The sequence below is a fragment of the Camelus bactrianus genome, chromosome 2 (genome assembly GCF_048773025.1).
Source record: "Camelus bactrianus isolate YW-2024 breed Bactrian camel chromosome 2, ASM4877302v1, whole genome shotgun sequence".
Taxonomy (NCBI): Eukaryota; Metazoa; Chordata; class Mammalia; order Artiodactyla; family Camelidae; genus Camelus; species Camelus bactrianus.
Genome location: NC_133540.1, coordinates 80,052,810 through 80,071,356, shown reverse-complemented (window position 1 = coordinate 80,071,356; position 18,547 = coordinate 80,052,810). Strand labels below are relative to the sequence as shown.

At 32.7% G+C, this 18,547-nt stretch overlaps 1 protein-coding gene across 14 annotated transcripts in view; it reads left to right on the top strand.

Annotated features, from left to right (window-relative positions):
* Positions 1–18,547, top strand: part of EPHA5 (EPH receptor A5) — a 314,401-nt gene that overhangs the window by 147,907 nt on the left and 147,947 nt on the right. For 7 of the 14 annotated variants that reach the window (XM_074344105.1, XM_074344104.1, XM_074344109.1 and 4 more), the window contains 2 exons: positions 9,788–9,943; positions 13,908–14,243. The exons of 4 other annotated variants lie outside the window; for them this stretch is intronic. In XM_074344105.1, the coding sequence (XP_074200206.1) occupies positions 9,788–9,943; positions 13,908–14,243 (492 nt within the window). The remainder of the gene's footprint in view (positions 1–9,787; positions 9,944–13,907; positions 14,244–18,547) is intronic. 3 more of the 14 variants (XM_074344114.1, XM_074344117.1, XM_074344119.1) reach the window with 1 other exon arrangement.

Here is an 18,547-nt window from a genome sequence, read left to right as displayed (position 1 = left end):
TGAACTATATTTGAGCTTTTTGCTGGCTCAAAATTTCTAGAAATAAGGTAAAGTATTAAAAGACAGTCTTTACCAGGTTTTTTGGAGATGAATCTCCCATTCTGTGAATAAAGAATTTTGCCCCTAATGTTGACATCTGAAATTGTTTAATTTCAGGCCCAGTAGGGCACTTGCACACTGAAAATTAGGGGCAAATAGATGACTGCTTTTGCCAAATTAACTGCACTAGCAAGTTGCTTTTGCTAACTTGCAGACTTTCAATTTAAAACAACATTTCATAGATGTGGATTGAACATTTGCGAAATGGCTTGATTCAGTTTAATTCTTAGTGTACAATTTGGAGAAAACTGGTTTAGAACAATTGCATGTCTTATGTGTTCTCTACACTGCCTTCATTGTATTTATATTTATATCCATATAAACCATTATAGCCTATATTCAAGTATTCTTTCTTGCAAATAATCAAGGCAATTTTTAAATATCTCTTTTGTTTTAATGCAAATTACAGATTTTAAACGCTTATTACAGTTAATCTCTCTATTTCTATGCTTTTTAAAAAACTGCATTGTTAACATTTTAGTTAAACTTAAATTATAATCAATCTAGGGAGTAATTCTCTGGACTGAGGAGTAAGTTTTCCTTTGTTGTAGTTATTGTTTGATTTTTAAGAAGAAAATTATCACTAATGCATTTAAACTACATATAATGGCTTATTCTTTATTCCAAAACAGCACATACTTAATCTGTATGTTTTCATTACATCAAAGTAGATATAATTTTGTTTCATAGGTGGTATCATCTTCTGAATTTGTGAAGTAGGAGGTAATGCCGAGTGGTCCAAAGAGAAATGTTCATAACAAAGCACTGTTTTTACCATAGCAGTCTAGGTCAAGACCCTGAGCCTAACCTTGCCTACATTTGCATAACAAATATTGTGTTGGATTCTTTTGTCCCTTCATGTAAGGTTTATTGCATTACCTGGAACATACTTACTTCATGATTCATAACTAGACTTATTTTATGACCATACAGACATGAGTTAAACAAACTGGCTTTCATTACCTGATTCTAATAATAATGGATACTTCAAATCTAATACATAAGCCATATACACTTTTCTTTCAATTACAAGACATCATCCAGCTTAATATTTAAATGGTACATCCCACTTAGCAAGACAATACACATTCATATTATCATGAATAATGTTCAGAAAAGCACATGGATTAAACCATTCAGTAATGAAGAAAAACACTATAAGCTGACACAAGATTATTTCATGATATTTTATCAATGTTTAATTTCGATATGAAATGAAGTGAAAAGGCCTAGATATTGTCAGATTTAATTAATTTGTACAGAACAGCTGTCCTTGCCTATGGTGAGAGAGTGGGGTTCTTTTATACCTTTTAATTTAGGAAAGATAATGTATGTTTTATTATCAATAAACAAATGCTAAACTTTGTGTCTTGGTCTTTAGTGAAATAGCATTCACCCATAGAATTCCCCTTTCATACACAGTAAAATTCATTCTCAAAAAGGTTTCTGACTTTTCTCTAAGCTTATAAAATAATTATAGACATTAATTTTGCTTGTGAAGATACAAAAGAATTATACATTCTGGATAGCCAACTAACCCACGAAAATATGTTGAACATACTTGCAGGGCTTAGTGCTAAGTTTTAGGTACTCTGAAAGGAATGTGTAAAAGTCTGTTTTCTCAATGTTTTGTAGCTCAGCCATCCCCTGGATTTTTTGGCTCTAAGGCTTTTATCAGTTGAAGGCATAATAAAATAAAGGTTTACCATTTAAAATTAAAAAGTCATTTAATTTGATTAAACTTAATTTCCATTTTGTTTTTTGAAAGTAGTCCATATTCACTGAGAAATGGATTCACCAAACATATCTGATAGCTGATACTTCCTTACTTAAAAAGAATTTAAATTATGAAAGACTGTTCAAAAGTACCACTTGTTCGTAAGAAAAGGGACATAACATAACTACACAGTATTTGCTGATGTCAAGATTAATTCTTATTCAGATGGATACCTGCTGTGTGTGTCTATGAAAAAGTAAAGATAATGTCTGAGAGTAGAAAAGGTAGGATGAGTAATTCAAACATATTTTCTATTAACTTTTTCTAACCTTTTAAAGTATGCCTTTCAAGTCTGTGCATTATAACAACATAAATACTTCTTTTAAACTCTTGAATATTTAATTGAAATTTTAAATTAATTTTATCTAATTAATTTTTTAGTGAAGTGGAAGGTATGTAACCAAATATCTGAAGCGTTTTGTGCACTCACGCACATTCTCATACACATCCTGTACACATTATTACTGAAGCATGCTGATACTTGTTTGGGGGAGGAAAACTGCTCAGCATCTTTGAAATTATAGGGATAAAAAAGTATCCAGGAAATTAATAATTAAAATACAACTTTAAAATTATCTGTAGCAATTTATTATTGTAGAGGAATCCAGTCAATCAACAATTAAAGGAAAATTATGGCCTCTTCTTTGAGAGAGACCATGAATCTATTATTTTCAGTAAATGTTCATCCTTGTATAGGTTGGTTATAGAAGTCTTTGAAGAGTTACTGAAATTTTGTAGCTTTTATTTTAATGGAAGTTCAATTAGATAAATATAAAATGGTAGTATTGTGATTTACAGCTGTACACAGTTTAAAGGCCATGTGTCAGTCCATTCCAAACCACAGAGTGCTTTATGTGTTTGTTACTGTATCTCAAGCATGTCCATGTTGTCAAAGTGGAGGAACATATCATATCACTGCAGAATGTCTTTTCATGAATACTCTGCAGGGCTCTTGGTATTTAAACTTGTGAAATTGAAATTAGTTTAGCTTAACTGTTTTATCTTGGAAAAACATACCATTGTTAACAAAGTAATAATTCAATCAACATGCTTTACATGAGCATGAAAGACATTCCATCCTCGCTCATTTGGTAAACTGGTTTTACCTATACATATTTTCTTCAGTATATTTTACATTTTAAGTATCTTCTAACTTTGCTAGCTATTAGTTATGAAGTATATAAGTTCTAACTTAAGTAGGAGGTGATATTGGTGCATAATATATTTTTTAATAAATTTAAGGATATTCTACTGTTTGATGAACTCTTACAGGAGCTGTCTTACCCTAGACTATGAGAGGGAGTTCAATTCAATTCAGTATTAGAATCGATCATTGACACTACAGAATACAGCACTTCTATAAAAGACAGATTTAGAAACATTAGAAAAATGTGAAAGTAATACAATTCTAAACAATTTTTAAAGTCATACATCTATAGTTTGTTTATAATTTATAATATAAAATATATTTTATAAATGTATAAAATTCATAATTTTATTTGTAATTATGATTTATAATATATATATATAATGTCTTTTACTGAAAGACCACAGTTTTTGTCTCTACACACACACACACACACACACACACACACACAGGATGCTATTTTTAAATCGTCATTTTGAGTGTCTTTAAAATTGTGTGTGTTAAACTGAACAAAATTAAACAGTTAATGAATGTCTAAATATGTGCCAGACAACATGCAAGCAATTGCCACACATGACTATTTAATGGCTTAATGACAATGAATATGTTTTAATGTCCAGTGTCCAGTACAGTTTATGACACATAAGTTTGGTTCATTACAGATATTGAGTGAATGAATATATAAAGGATATATAGCAATTAATTTTACTCTCTATTTATAAATATTATATAATTCTTTGAGCTTCTATAAATACTTGCTGAGCCTAAATTATATAGAGACAGGGAGAGAGATTTAATGTATTTATCAATCGTATTCTTGTTCTTCTTTGATATTGTTTTCTAATATTCAGAGAAGCCTTATTGCTTTCAATTATGTAAACTTATATTCTAATTAGCTTATTCTAAATTCTAAAATAGGATCTTTCTCTTGTTTCTGTTTGTAAACTTTCAAGAACTTTACCTAGTTTAAAATCTACTTTAATATATCAGTGCTTTAACACAATGCCTATTTTTCCTACTTAGCATATATTTTAAATATAAGGAGAAATCTGCTGTTATTATTAAATTTTGGTATACATATTATTCCATATTTTTTGAGTTGTGATTTTCTGATTGCATGTTGTGTTACGCAGTTTTTCTCAATTAACACATCTTCTAAATTTCGACTAGCCTGTCTTGTGGGCACCTCATTTTGAAAAATCTATTTAAAAAGCAAATTTGACATAGCTGATATCCTCTGACTTTCACATATGATAGAACTATGGTAAAAATCTTGTTCATAGTGATTTTCTGTCATTCTTAATAAAGCATAATTAGATAAATCCAATAACATTTTTGAAGGTTAATTATGTCTTGAATTCTATCGACAATAGTCTGTGTGCAGTTTTATTCCCATTTCCTTTTATATATGTTTTTAAATGATCTGTATATTTTAATTCTAGTGGGGGTAATTATAGTATTATATATTAAAAAGCAGTAAACAACTAAAAAGTAAATGGTAAATAGTAACAAATAAACAGTAAAAAATAAAAACAAGTAAAGAATAAAAAACAGTATATTTTATATTACTTCTAAATTTTTTTTCTTGGTGACCATGCTTCTGAAGTACTGACTTTGAATTGTAAAATGAATTCACTTGGGTATCCCAAGAGTGATGGACCTTTAAGGCTAAAATATTTTGGAAACATTAAAAATAATTTAATTGTCCATAAATAGTTGAAAAAATTCTAACTTGTCACCTTAACCATTTTTGGTAACTTTGAGGACTTTTTAAAAAATCCTAATCAGAGTGGGCAGCACCTTTTAGCAATTTTAACAAATGACAGCCTTTATTCATTTGAATATTGATGACATGCTTTTTTCTGTTTAGATTTTTAAAACTGTATTTTAATTGACATCTATAACATCCTTGTTTTTAAAGCGATCAGTATGAGAGCTAGTGTTGATAGTTTGTGCAAAACTTGTAAAGCAGTGTGTGAAGATGTAAGGTTATTTTTTACTTGTAGAACTTAATATTTAAACAATTACAGTTAACCAGCTTTTATTAAGTTCCTGTTATATCATTTAAACCCTGAGAAAGACACAGATATATTATTCATACCAATAAGTACTGATGAATATGTACTCAGTACAAAGAACTATGCTCCATAGAATGAAAATCAAATGAGCAGTTTCCATTGTCCAAGATGTTTATACAAACTGGGAGTAGTTGAGAATTCATACACATGAAACTATGACAAAATACTTTCTGTCTTCCATAAAAGAGGTGCTAAGTAAATAGTTCAAAGATCTAAAGGATGTGTAAAGGAAGAATATGTAATCATGGAATTCAGCACAAGCGTCATGGAAAAGGTAGTGCTTATAAAATGAGTCTTGAAGCATGAACAGAATAGGATTACTAAAAATAGTTTCCTTCCCTCCAGAGGACTGCTAAAATAGCCTCCTGAAACCTGTTAACATAGGATGCAGTGTTTGGTCTCCTATTCCTTGTCCAGCTTACAGGGATTTGCATAATATTTTCAAATAATATTTAGGTAATGTACAAGTGTCATATGAAACAACTTTGCTCCAGAGCTTCCTTTATTTTTGAATCAAACATATCAAGTTGGGATTTACAGAAATTTTACTGCTTACCTAAATAATTATTTGTTGAATATTGCCCCGATTAAAATGTAAAAAGTCAATTTTGCCTTTTTTTTTTTTTTTTTACTATTATTTATTTTCTGTTTCTCAAATATGTTGTGGCTTCAGGGTATAGAGTAGAATTTTTACTTTCTCACCACAGTACAAATATCCTTTGCCACAGTGCTTAACAGAAAGAGCGCCTTCAAAAAATAATACATGCAGTGTCTTCTAAATGCATTCGGGCAGAGGGCGTAGCTCAGTGGTAGACTGTGTGCTTAGCATGCACGATGTCCCCAGTACATCCATTGATGGGTTTAATCCCCAGTACTTCCATTTAAAAATATATATATATATAAAAACGTAATTACCTCTCCCCCCCCCCCAAAATGCATTCAGATTAAATCCAAATCCCTTATCATTGATTATAAGCTTTTTTTTTTTTTTCCTAATTTACACTTCTTGTCTTTTCCTGGAATGCTTTTCCTGCAATATTCAAAGGAGTTGCTCAAGTGCTGGAAATTACAAGATTAGTAGGGATGGAGATAGTGAGTGTGGTAGGAGACCATATTTAAAGGGTTTCTTAAATATTATGTGGAAACTCATAGGCTATGCTGGCATTCTGTAGTAAAATTAACTGGAGTTTACAGAAAGAAGAGATGATCAAATGCTGTTTAGAATTATGGCAACAAGACAACTACATTCTTAACCAAAGCAGTTGCAGTGGGGTGGAGCGTGTCAACGTGTGATTTAAAATGAGGAACTGTAGATACATGCATTTAATATATTTTAAGAAAATATTTTAAGAAAATAATTTAAGAAACTGTTGTTCTGCATGGAAACAAAACTGTTTGGTAACCATAGGGAGAATTGGAATCAAGCAAGATTGATAGTTGTGTTGTTTGTTTTGGTTTGTTTCATGTTATTTCCATTGAAAAGTTCTGGAAAATTGTATCAGACTTCTGTGAATGACTAGATGAGGGAGGAAGAGAGAGAGAGAACCTGAGCATGTAAGAGGGATCTTAGACACTTGGAAGATGACTCTCAGAGTTACAGATGGGATTCCTAATTCAAATAGATTTTTTTTTTATATAAAGAGCAAAGATATGTTTCCATTTTAACAGGAAGAAAGGTACAAGTGCACATAGGCTTGGAGATTTGGTGGTAAGAAAATAAGAAAATAAGAAAGTTCCTCTGTGATGACTTGTTTTCTCAGCACATACACAAATGTACCAGGAGAGTCACAAAGGAATAGAGCTTGTAAGGAATTAGAAGAAATAGGAAATGCTACAAAATAATCACCTTGATGCTGCGAACTGGAATTAACTAAGGAAATAATACTAAGATTGTCTAGCAGCAGTGCATGTCCCATTTGGATTTAGGGCCGTGGTTTGAAGGCAGTGGATGATTATGATTTTATGATATTTTTCTTGGACAACATTAACCCTACAGTTTTCCTTCTATACCTCTATTTGGATTTCTTTAGCCGCCTCAAATTAAATAATACTTTAAACGCAATCGTTATCTTCCCCCAACACATTTCATAACTAGTGTTCTCTATCTGAGAAAATGGCACCAGTATTGCAGTTTAAGCCAGGCACCTTAGAGTCATTCTGAGGATTTCTCACTCATGCATCTGATTTATTAAATGTGTCATGAAATCTTGCTGATTGTACTTCACACTTATCTCTTGAATTCACCTACTCTTGTCTATCACTGCTGGAACCACTCTTGCCCATTTCCAGACCAGTGCAACAGAAACAAAAGGGCCAAATGCCTCCATCCATGTTCCTCTCCAGTCCATTGCCCATGCTTCTGTGAAATGATCTCTTAAACACCACTTTGATCGTATTATTTCCCTACTTAAAACTTTGTAATGACTTATTTTTACCCATAAATTTAAAGTGCCAAATAATAGAAACGATTAGGTGTTTCTGATTTGATATCCTCTTCCCTCACATCATCTCTGTCTCTTTATTCCTACACTCCCCCTGATTGGTTTTATTTTGTTTCGTTTTTTGGTTTTCTCCATCTCCTGATTTGCTCTCCTCCTCTTTTGGTTCTCTGAGAAGATTTCACCCTCTAAGACTCTGCAATACTCCTCCTCAGATGGGATACTTTTCCTGATCTTGACACCTCAGCAGAGACTCAGCTTCCTAAGGGAAGTCTTCTTTGGCATGCCAGGCTAAATTTGGTGTCTATATTCACTCCCATGCTCTTTCTCTTCCCTGGCATAATCATATTTATAATTATTTGTGCAGCACCTTTAAGACTCATAAAGGCCGGACCGTGTCTGGCTTTTTCACCTTCGTAACCCAGTACCAAGCAAAATTTATGGCCCACCACCTGCAGAAAGCATTTTGTTCAACAACTGAACAGAAAGATACATTTATCTACTTTTTACTTACATTTCTATTATTTCCTATTTCCAACGTTCCCATGGATTTGATCAACAGTGTTATATATACTATCGTATAAAGTCTTTAAACTAAAAGGCACTGGTTAAAAAGAAATGACTTTTGTTTCAGGAAAGATAAATGAGTTCCTAATATGCAGAACGTGTGGATTGACAGTTCATTTCTTTGAAAGCAAATCGTGTTTAAAGTGAGAATGGGTTTATTGAAAAGGATAAAAGAAGAAAAATTGGATAACTTAGCTAAGAATGGTACTGGCTGCTACAGCAATCCTATTATAAGAAAAAGAATATTTTAAATCTTCTCCTAATCATTTAACTACAAGAATGTCCCTAATACTATCAAAAAGCTCTTCTTATCTTTCAAATACCTTCACATTCTCTCTGAATTTATAAGAGCATTAAGGCTTTACTATCGCTATAATTAGATCTTCTGAAAAAAGTACCTTCTCATTTTTGTCAATTCCTGATTATTCATGGTGATGGCAGGAAGCCTTAGCATGGATTACTAAAACTCAAGATCATTTATAGCACATGAAAATTAGCCCCACTTCATTATGTCTATCAAAAAATTCTATGGAAATACAAGTTTATCTTTAAGCTTTAGCAAATGTTCATTGATGCTTAAATAAATACTTTTAAATCTATATAGTGAATTTTAAAAAAAGGAAAAAATATAGGTGGTTGATTTGCTTTATTTTAACTAAGCTCTAAAAAGTCATCAAATCATCAGTTCAGTGGTCTTCAATCGGCCCATAGGAGGCAATTGGAATATTGAAGGTTGGCTTTATTATCAATCAAGAAGAAAGAAAAATACAAGAGTCCAGAGAATCTACAGAAGAAAAAGATTTACTTTGTTAGCGTTTACTTACCTTACCACCAACTTAACAAGGGTATCAAAGAACCTTTTCTTCAAGTGAGTCTGAACAGTTCAGTTACATTCTTCATGCCATGCCACTCAAGCATGAGCTGCAGAACACTATGTGAACACTTTCTGTGGTCAAATACCGTGATAAGTATTGTCAGTGCAGAATTGAATAAGGCACATTTTTTACCCTTTGTAGAGCACTATTGTTTTTATAATGCAAACCTGGCTGATACTAGAATAGACAGATGTTGAATCAGTGAGAACCTCAAAAGGAAAGTTCTAAAATGGAGCAAAATATAAATAAATGCCTAAACTCTGACTCCTCCTGAAATCAATATAATGTGATTGATATACCAGCTCAATCATGAATTCTCTTCATTGTAACAGAATTTGTGAAGCTATTGGCACCTATTAATTAGTTTATTAATTAAACCACAGAATTTTAGCCCCAACTGTGTACCCTGCCATTCTCTGAGCATAGTGGAAAATTCTGCATTTCTTCAACATAAGCTGTATTAATAATAGCGAAAATGAAAATTATACTCAAAGCAGTACTTCAGTGTTAAATACATATTCAGTATTTATTTAGAATATAATTTGATAGAAGCTCCTATGGCATAAAAATCATTAAAAATATATATATTCCCAACATGTTTCATTTAAATACTTAAAATAAATATTTGATTATCTGAATGAATAGCTTGTTATTTATGATTCAGAAGCCTATGAAAAAATTTTGAACTTATGAAAAGATGGTGTTATATGTAATCTATGTATGCTAGTCAAAATAATGACATTATTCACAAAGCAAACACTGCATCTGTTCTGGGGAAAAGCTTAGTCTCTTATTTCTTTTGACAGTGTGCAGACCTGGGTTCTTCAAAGCCTCACCTCACAGCCAGAGCTGCAGCAAATGTCCACCTCACAGTTACACCCATGAGGAAGCTTCAACCTCTTGTGTCTGTGAAAAGGATTATTTCAGGAGGGAGTCTGATCCACCCACAATGGCATGCACAAGTAAGGAAACCCACGGATATTTGGTGATGCTGACTTTCACCAGTTTGAAGAAAGAGCATGATGGAGCCTGTTAACATTCTATTCCCATTTCCCCACAACAGGCATAATGGTTAATCTTCCAATAGAGTATGTCACCAGATTTCAGTCTTCTTGAATGAGCATTGAGAAATTTGAGTCTCTTTTATCACTTACGGTTAGAAGCATCCCTTTCCCCTAATTTCAAATTCAACATCTGAGCCACAAATACAGCATTTTTCCTTTTGTTTTATGATTTGTTTTAGTGTTCATGATAGCTACACATAACTTTGATAAATTCATTTCCTTGTTCCTGGTAAACCTATTTTATTTTTCTTCCTCTTCTTCTTCTTCTTCCTAGCCAACTTTCTGATCACAAAAATATGCAGTAAATAGCACTTCCACCTCCTTGTTCTAACCTGCCCCACTAAGCTGCAGAAGCCAATGAGAAGGTAATTTATAAAAGAAGACAGGAAACACTACAAGAACATGGAGAACTGGGGGTTAGCAAGTCAGACTTGAGTCAAATACAAAACCAGGTGTCAGCTAGAATTTTCAAGTATTTGTTGTGTTTATGAATAGTGAGTGCTTTTAACTATTATTAATTATAAGATCAGGTAATCTTAAAATTAGAAGAGATGAATATTAAACATTTAATTCCAACATTTGTAGTGGATGCATCCATATCTATCAATGTTTTGGTGCTTTGTTTTTCTTATATTCCAGATTATTTTGGGGAAGTAAACAAATCTATATGTTAGTTTTCTTAATGACAATACGTCTTTATTTTCTCCACAATCATAGTCTCCATAACAGATCAAACAAAAACAGAAAATGAAAGGGAAGAACAGTGAATCCCCTTTCCCCATAACATTAAATTTCCATGATGTCCCATGTCCTACTATTTTAGATCCCAGTAAGTTGTAGTTGCTTTCAAAGATGAACAAAAATTTTTGAAATTTAATATTCACTAGTATTATGTATAAAGACATATAACTTCTTTAATCAAATAATCACAAACTGAAATTTCATCTGAATTTCAGTGTCTGAATGTCATAGTTTCAGTGAAACATATTTTCATAATTTCTCAAATCATTGATATTGAGTTTACATTTCTAACAATCATTCTTTTATCACATTCTGATAATTTTATGGGTTAGATGATCACTAATTACAAACAATTCATCTTCAAATGAATAAGCAGCATTATTATATACATTTTTTGAAAGGATACATTTGAATGGAGGTATAAACTGATTGAATGTAATGCATCTTGGTTGCAGTGGAGATTGCTTCAATTATTCAGAGCCAAAGAAAGCCCAGATGGTGGGGGTGAAAAGTTAGCTAGATCATAGAGTGGTAATTTAGGGAGAGAAAACCATGTTTTGAATTACTGGCATTTCATTAAGTTTTTAAGTATTTTATTTAAGTGGTCCAGCCATGATCTTTCTCTTTCTCAGCATAAATGTGAGCCTCCCTTTCTGTAAGTTTACAAGGTTTGGGAATGGGGGAGAGCCCGTGCTCTGGTGGCAGGGACTGCTTAGCTCTCTGTTAGGACCTGAGGCTTCATGTTTTCCTCTGTCTCCAGGTGTGTGAATTTCCAATACTGTGTCTCAAAAGAACACTAATTTGTATGCATTTCTCAAAAACAACTATTGGGACTCCTGTAGGAGGTCTTTCTAATATATAATCTGTGAGTGTGTGTGTTCTGTTTTTACTTGCATTCATTGTACCACAAGTACTGCATATGATGACCCCCTTGAACAGAGGAGATGGCTTGATTGATGTCTCTTTGGCTCTCTGGAATTAAATTTATGATTTCAACTCCTTCTAATATTTTTTCTAGTACTCTGGAAAACAAAATGTTGTAAACTTCTAGGGAAAGAAAATCAAACAAAATTAAGATTCTAATAAATCTGCTTACATTAAGGGTACTCCTCACAGCCCAGCTTTGGTTCATACATCGCATCTATTAATAGGACAGTGGAATTTCATTACATTATTTTTAGGTATATGTCAGTCTGAGCCTCTACTGGTTATGTCTTGGAGCTTCCCTTGAATGTGAGTTTCACTTTGAGTTTGAGAGGCATATGTGTCCCCACCCACATGCTGAGGGGCTGTTAGTAGCAGAGTCTGAAGAAAAGGAAGGGGCAGACTCTGATGCAGGGTTACAGATTTAGAGAGAGGAAAGGTGTTAACTGTGGGTATATTTCCGTTAGCAGGGGAAAAAAGTCAAGAAGTTTGATATCTTTCTGAAATAGACATATTTCAAGTAGATTTCACCTTTTTACAGAAATAGACCTGTAACATTTTAATCTCAAATTGCATTTTTTTCTGTAACGTTCCACTGTTAAATAAGCTAAATGTAATAGTAAAAAATAATACTTGTATTTCCAACTTAAATATTTGTTTCAACTTAAAAGTGACTGTTTTATATTGAAGTGTGTGAGGTTGTATGGGAAATTTACAGGACTCAACCACAAATATAGCCAAGGTGGGGACTGTTTTGTCAAAAATGGCAACTCTTACGTTAATGGAGTTCTTTAAGTGAAATTTTACAAATACGAGGTAGCTTTCTTTTTACATTTACAGTTAGTCCTCAGCAGTCATGGCTTAATAAATGTTAGGTAGAAATTTATACTAATTTCTGTATCTAAAGCAGACAGCGTATATTAAGATAACTAAGATATGTCATCCTAAGTAGCTTAATTTATGCTTATGAACCGTTCAGCTACCATCACAGTCGATTTTATTCCCTGTTGGGAAATCTTTACTAAGTTTGAAACAAATTTAGGTGTATTTTCTCTTTGAGTACATCAGATCATATAATATTAACAGCTGACTGAGGTTGTAACTCTAAATATCTGAAAATCTACTACAGAGCCAGACATTATGCAATTATTTTAGACTTTATTTTTTTAGAGCTGTTTTAAGCTCATAAAAAAACTGAGAGGAAATTAGAGAGATTTCCCATACGTCCCCTGCTGGCACACATGCATAGCCTCCCCATTATCCACATCCCCCACCAGAGTTATACATTTGCTACAATTGATATGTAACCGATGTTAGTTCTCTTTAGTCTGCTAAGTATTGGTTTCAGAAATAAAGCAATGTGCACACGGGTATTATTTCTTATTTATATATAAATTTATCCTGCTGATCTTTTCAAGGTCTGAGCATGTTCATTCTTCCTTTCATTGTATTTTTGAGAGTTATTTTTAAAATCAGTTTTACATTTCCAGTTAAGTAAAATTCACAATTTTTCAGAGCCGTAATATTAAAATGATATCAATGTAAGCAAAATTTTATTGCAGATTGTAGTGTTGATCAACTACTTAAATTCTAGTTCTATCTTGGTATATGAGGAAGGGTCTAATTTTGTTAATGATTGATCAGTAGATATGCAATGTATTTTGAATAAACTAAGGCTATTTTTTTTAACTTCCTGCAGAATTTGTAGTCAAGAGCCACAGTGAAAATTCCTATTTCTACCTGTGCTCCTTGCTTAGTAAATACTTCAGATTTACTTCCTAGGTTTCAGGGACAAGTATCTGTGAGGGAAGTAATCAGTTCAGTCCCCAAGGAAAATTTTTCCTTGGACTTGCTGAAGAACTTGCCACTGTTTGAATACATAATTTTATCTCACATTACTTTTTGTTTTTACTCCATAATGCTTTACATATACACTAAACAAAACATCTTCTTTAATTTAACTCATAAGATTGCCAAGATAAGTCATTTCTATAGGATATAAACCCCACTATTGTCCCTACAAAACTATAACAAGATTTTTCAAAGATTATTACAAATTGATGACTCTTGCATTCTCCCTGCTTAAAAGATTGATTGCAAATCTGTTTTTTCCCTCAGACCAGAGATTTGTGTAGTAAACAAATGCCTAATTTTATCATCTCAAAATTTGTTTTTTTCACTTTACTTTGCAAACCAGGACCCCCCTCAGCTCCTCGGAATGCCATCTCAAATGTTAATGAAACTAGTGTCTTTCTGGAATGGATTCCTCCTGCTGACACTGGTGGAAGGAAAGATGTGTCATATTATATTGCATGCAAGAAGTGCAACTCCCATGCAGGTGTGTGTGACGAGTGTGGCGGTCATGTCAGGTACCTCCCCCAGCAAACCAGCCTGAAAAACACCTCTGTCATGATGGTGGATCTGCTCGCTCACACAAACTATACCTTTGAGATTGAGGCAGTGAATGGAGTGTCCGACTTGAGCCCTGGAGCCCGGCAGTATGTGTCTGTAAACGTAACCACAAATCAAGCAGGTAAGTGTGATGTCCAACCAAATCATGTACCTTAGGCTGTATCTCCACAGCTGAGCGCCAAGTTGCCTGAGACCTGTTAGAGAACTTCCCATTATCCAGAGGGTTAGGATTTAAATTCGAAACATCTTGAAATGCTTTTTTTTTTTTTTTTTCAGTTTTAAACAAATAAAAGCTAAAGCTTTCTTAGCAGACACAGCCATGGACAGAAAAAAAGAGAGAGATTTTAATTGAATTTTTTCATTAGAAAATACATCTTTGGCTCAAATCCATTGGCTAGCAATTATTTTTTATCCCAAAATTTCACACAAGGCAATTATTGTAGCTCAGATCTACATTTTTGGTGCTTTGTTTACTTTAAGTTTTTTTGTTTTATTCATTAATTTGGCTGTAATCAAGCAGGTTTTATTTGCTTGGTTGTTTGGCACCACAGCTGAATTTCTTTTGCAGATTGCAATAGGGTTTTCTTATTATTTCTGTCACTCTTGTTATAAAAATGCATGAGGTAATTTTTCTTTGATAAATCTGTTTAGCAAAATTAAAATAACTATGAACTATTGTGCAACTACCATAGATGTGAAAGTACATCTCTACTCCATAGGAAGATCTTGGAAATACTCGGGAGTAATTATTAGGGAGCAAAGAAAACAGTTCTGCTTGAACTGCTAATTCCCCTAAAGGTTCCCCTCACATACTCCATTTTAAGTAAATCAATGTAGAGGGCTTCTCTTCTGCTAAAATAAAAACCAAAGGTAAGCTATGGCTGAATTAAATGTAATTTACCCTCTATTCCTTGTCCACAGCTCTCAGTGCAGGGGCATACGCTTGTTACCTTAACAGTGCCTCAGATGGACTTTGGTCAGTGAGGACATCCTTGCCAGTAGAGCTCACAGTAGAATAGGATGTGTTTGACCAAATCAAATTAGACTTAATTCATATAATGTTAGTCTAAGTTTGTAGGTGGTAGATGATCTAGTTGACAAGAGTATGCTGTTGTAATCAAGTCTTCACTGAAATAATGTGAATTATTGGGTGTGTCAGGTAAATGAAGTGATTATCTTTTGAAAAGAAGAAAAACACATGCCATTGAGTTCATAGTTATTTTTGATTGCTATACCTGAGGGAAACATTCAGAAGTAGCCCAGACGATATAAAGATATTTGAGTAATTCACTGAGTCATTCTACGCACTCTAGATGTTCTCATCCATGTTGAGTATGTGTTCACAGCACTGTTTTTATTCCATGAGAAAAAACACTGTACACACATCTATCACTTTCCTCAGTGAGTCCTGTATATTTTTCTCTGTTTACTCCCTAATCTAAGGTCAAACTAATAAAAGTGCTTAAGAACTAGACAAAAATAGTGAAAAATAAGTTTTCCTTCAGTTATAGACTCAGCTGCTGGCAATACTAGTGTATGTCATTTTTCCATCACAGTTTCTAGATGCCACAAGCATTCTGTGAATGTGAACTATCTTCCCACATCAGAAAAGTATTAGCATTAAACATACAATTTCAGGTTTCATATGCAACATTTTTCAAGCTTACTTGCTTCTGCATGTGAATCTTCCATCAACATACTGAAAGCATACTGAGCAGGCATTAAGAGTTGTATTCCTTTGGGATAATATTGTTTAGCTTGCATAACCTTAACTTCTTTGAAAGATATTTCTCTCATGAACTAGATGTAGGAAATGACTGTTTATATTTAAAATAATGAGATTAATAAGTATTTGCTGTAGTTATCTTTTACTTGCTGACCTGTTAGGATGCAAAGCGTGTTTTTTGAATTATAAATACTTTAAATACCAAGAAAGAATAATTTTCATCCAGCTGTTCAAGGCACGGCTATCATGTAAAGCAAACATTTGTATTCAGAGCAGACATTTTGTTGACTTTTAGTTGCAGCTTTTTTCCCTACTTTCTCAGAATACACATACTGTAAAATTCTTGCAAATCTACCAAAAAAATAAAAATTAAAAAATAAAAATATCAGTATCTTACATTCCAGACTAACCAAATCTCAGTTTCCACAAAATCTTATATTTAATTCCACTGTGCTGGACATTTATCAAGTACCAACATTGTAGAAAGTGTAATAGTTGGTTTTAATGTTTGAATATTTTTTCAGCATTAAACTGAAGAAAGTTATCTGTACTGGATTTTATATAAAACTTCTTTCAGTACATTTTCACTTCCATTTCCATCTCCTCTAAGGAGTGTTTTTTTGAGAAATGCATTTTTCTTAATTGATTTGTTTCAAATTTATATTTTTTTGTCATTTTCTGATTGATTGATGTTTGTGAAATCAGTGTGATGTATGAACTGTCCAGATTCAAAATTATAGCCAAAAAGTACAAGAAGAAAATAGTAATTTTTTCAAGATGAGAATCTTGTATTAAGCTAGAAACTGAGATTGATTAGGTAACCCTGGCTGATCTCAGTCTCTAAAAGAAAATAATGATTTCATGCCAAGGATAGTGATTAAATGATTCATTTATGGATGTCTATACAGCATTTAAGACGTTTTCCAACCACTGTATCATTATGGAGTCTAGCATTTTGCTTTTGTGAGAAGTTGTCTGAATTCAAATGATACTTTTTTGCATATAGTTTAATAGTCTAGTAAAACATGAAGTCTTAGGAAAAGCTAAATACTACAATTAGTTGGAATTTATGGTCCTTCTAAAATGCAGCAAATAGTACTGAGGTTGACAGGAAAGAATGGGAAAATTGTTGTGGGGATTATCATGATGTGGTCAGCAAACAAACACATATGAAGGGGAGGATCAAGAAATGAAATTACCTACAAAAAGGTAAAAGAATGCTGTGTGTGAGAAGGGGAAACCGACAGGAAAAAAAAATGTGAATATGTTCATTATGTAAGGAACTCAACAAATAGTCAAATTGTAAATTGGATAAAATGATGGATATATAAACCATCCTTTATCAAACTCAAACTTAGAAAAGGCATAAAATTCATTGAGTTTCTCCAGTTTTTTAGTGAGTTTGTCTTTCTTACACAATTCATTCTTTTAAAAAAAAATTGACCTAATTATTTTGCAAAGAAGTATTTAGATTATTTACATGACAACACTTCTATTGTTCACTCCTATTGTTCTTCTGTTTTACTATTTTAGGGCATCTAAAATATGTACCTGCTAGATAGATGGATAGATAGGTAGATGAAGAGTGATATATCGACATAGTGTGAAAATTAAAAATCCCATTGAAAGCAGTTACTTTAAATGTTTCATTATTTGCTCACAAATGAGTGTGCATTTATCATATTCTTCTATAAAGAGATTTTTAAAGTTTTTATTTTAAAATAATTTTGCACTAGACATACTTTATCCAGAGTTACATCTTAAAGCTCTTTTAATATGTATAAATGTACAACTTATCTTGAGAAAGATTTAGCTTATTCTAACTGAAGAAACAAAAGTATTAGTACTTCAATATGCAAAGGTACAGAATCCTAATTCTGAGCTGAAATAGACCAAGATTTTTTTTTCTTTTTAATTGAAGTATAGTTAGTTATTATGTGTCAATTTCTGGTGTACAGCATAATATTCCAGTCATGCATATATATACATATATTAATTTTCATATTCTTTTTCATTAATTGCTAGATTCACATGATATGAGTTGCAAAGTACAACAAATGTTTTGGAGGGGGTGTCCCAATCTGTCCCAGGCTATTAGAAATATCACTAAGAAATGTGGTTCCTATATTTTGAAGGGTTTTATTTCTTGGATCTTGCAAAGGTCTCTGGGGGATGTGATAATTCCATTTAATGGAGTACTTTCAGTTTGGTGTCATTCATGTAGTTGTCCAGCATGATGTCTCATAGGATGTCGAGATGATCAGGGTTCCTGAGACCCAATTACACTGTAGAGTTGGAAATTAAGGAGAATGCTGAAACAGTAAAGTAAAATTATACAGTTGTCCCTGAGAAGGGGGCAACAGATATTTTTTGTTGGTTTATCAAGATGTAAAAAAAAAAAAAATTCATTGTCGCTTGCTAGACCATTCATTGTTACTGTGATAACTCTGAGGGTCCTTGTTGATTTTCTTCAGTGGAGAGAACCTATAGGTTGTATTTGCAATCACCACTTGATTAAATGTATTGTTATTTGCCAAGATTAGTTTGTCTTTTATACAGACTGAACAGGAAATTTAAATCTGCGTGTTTGGAATCCCCACTCTTGACTCTTCCATTTTCTTATCATGTCACTAATTGCTGCATTTCTCTATGGATCCACTAAAGATGTGTGCTTGCTCTTTTGGTAGGCTGCAGATGCT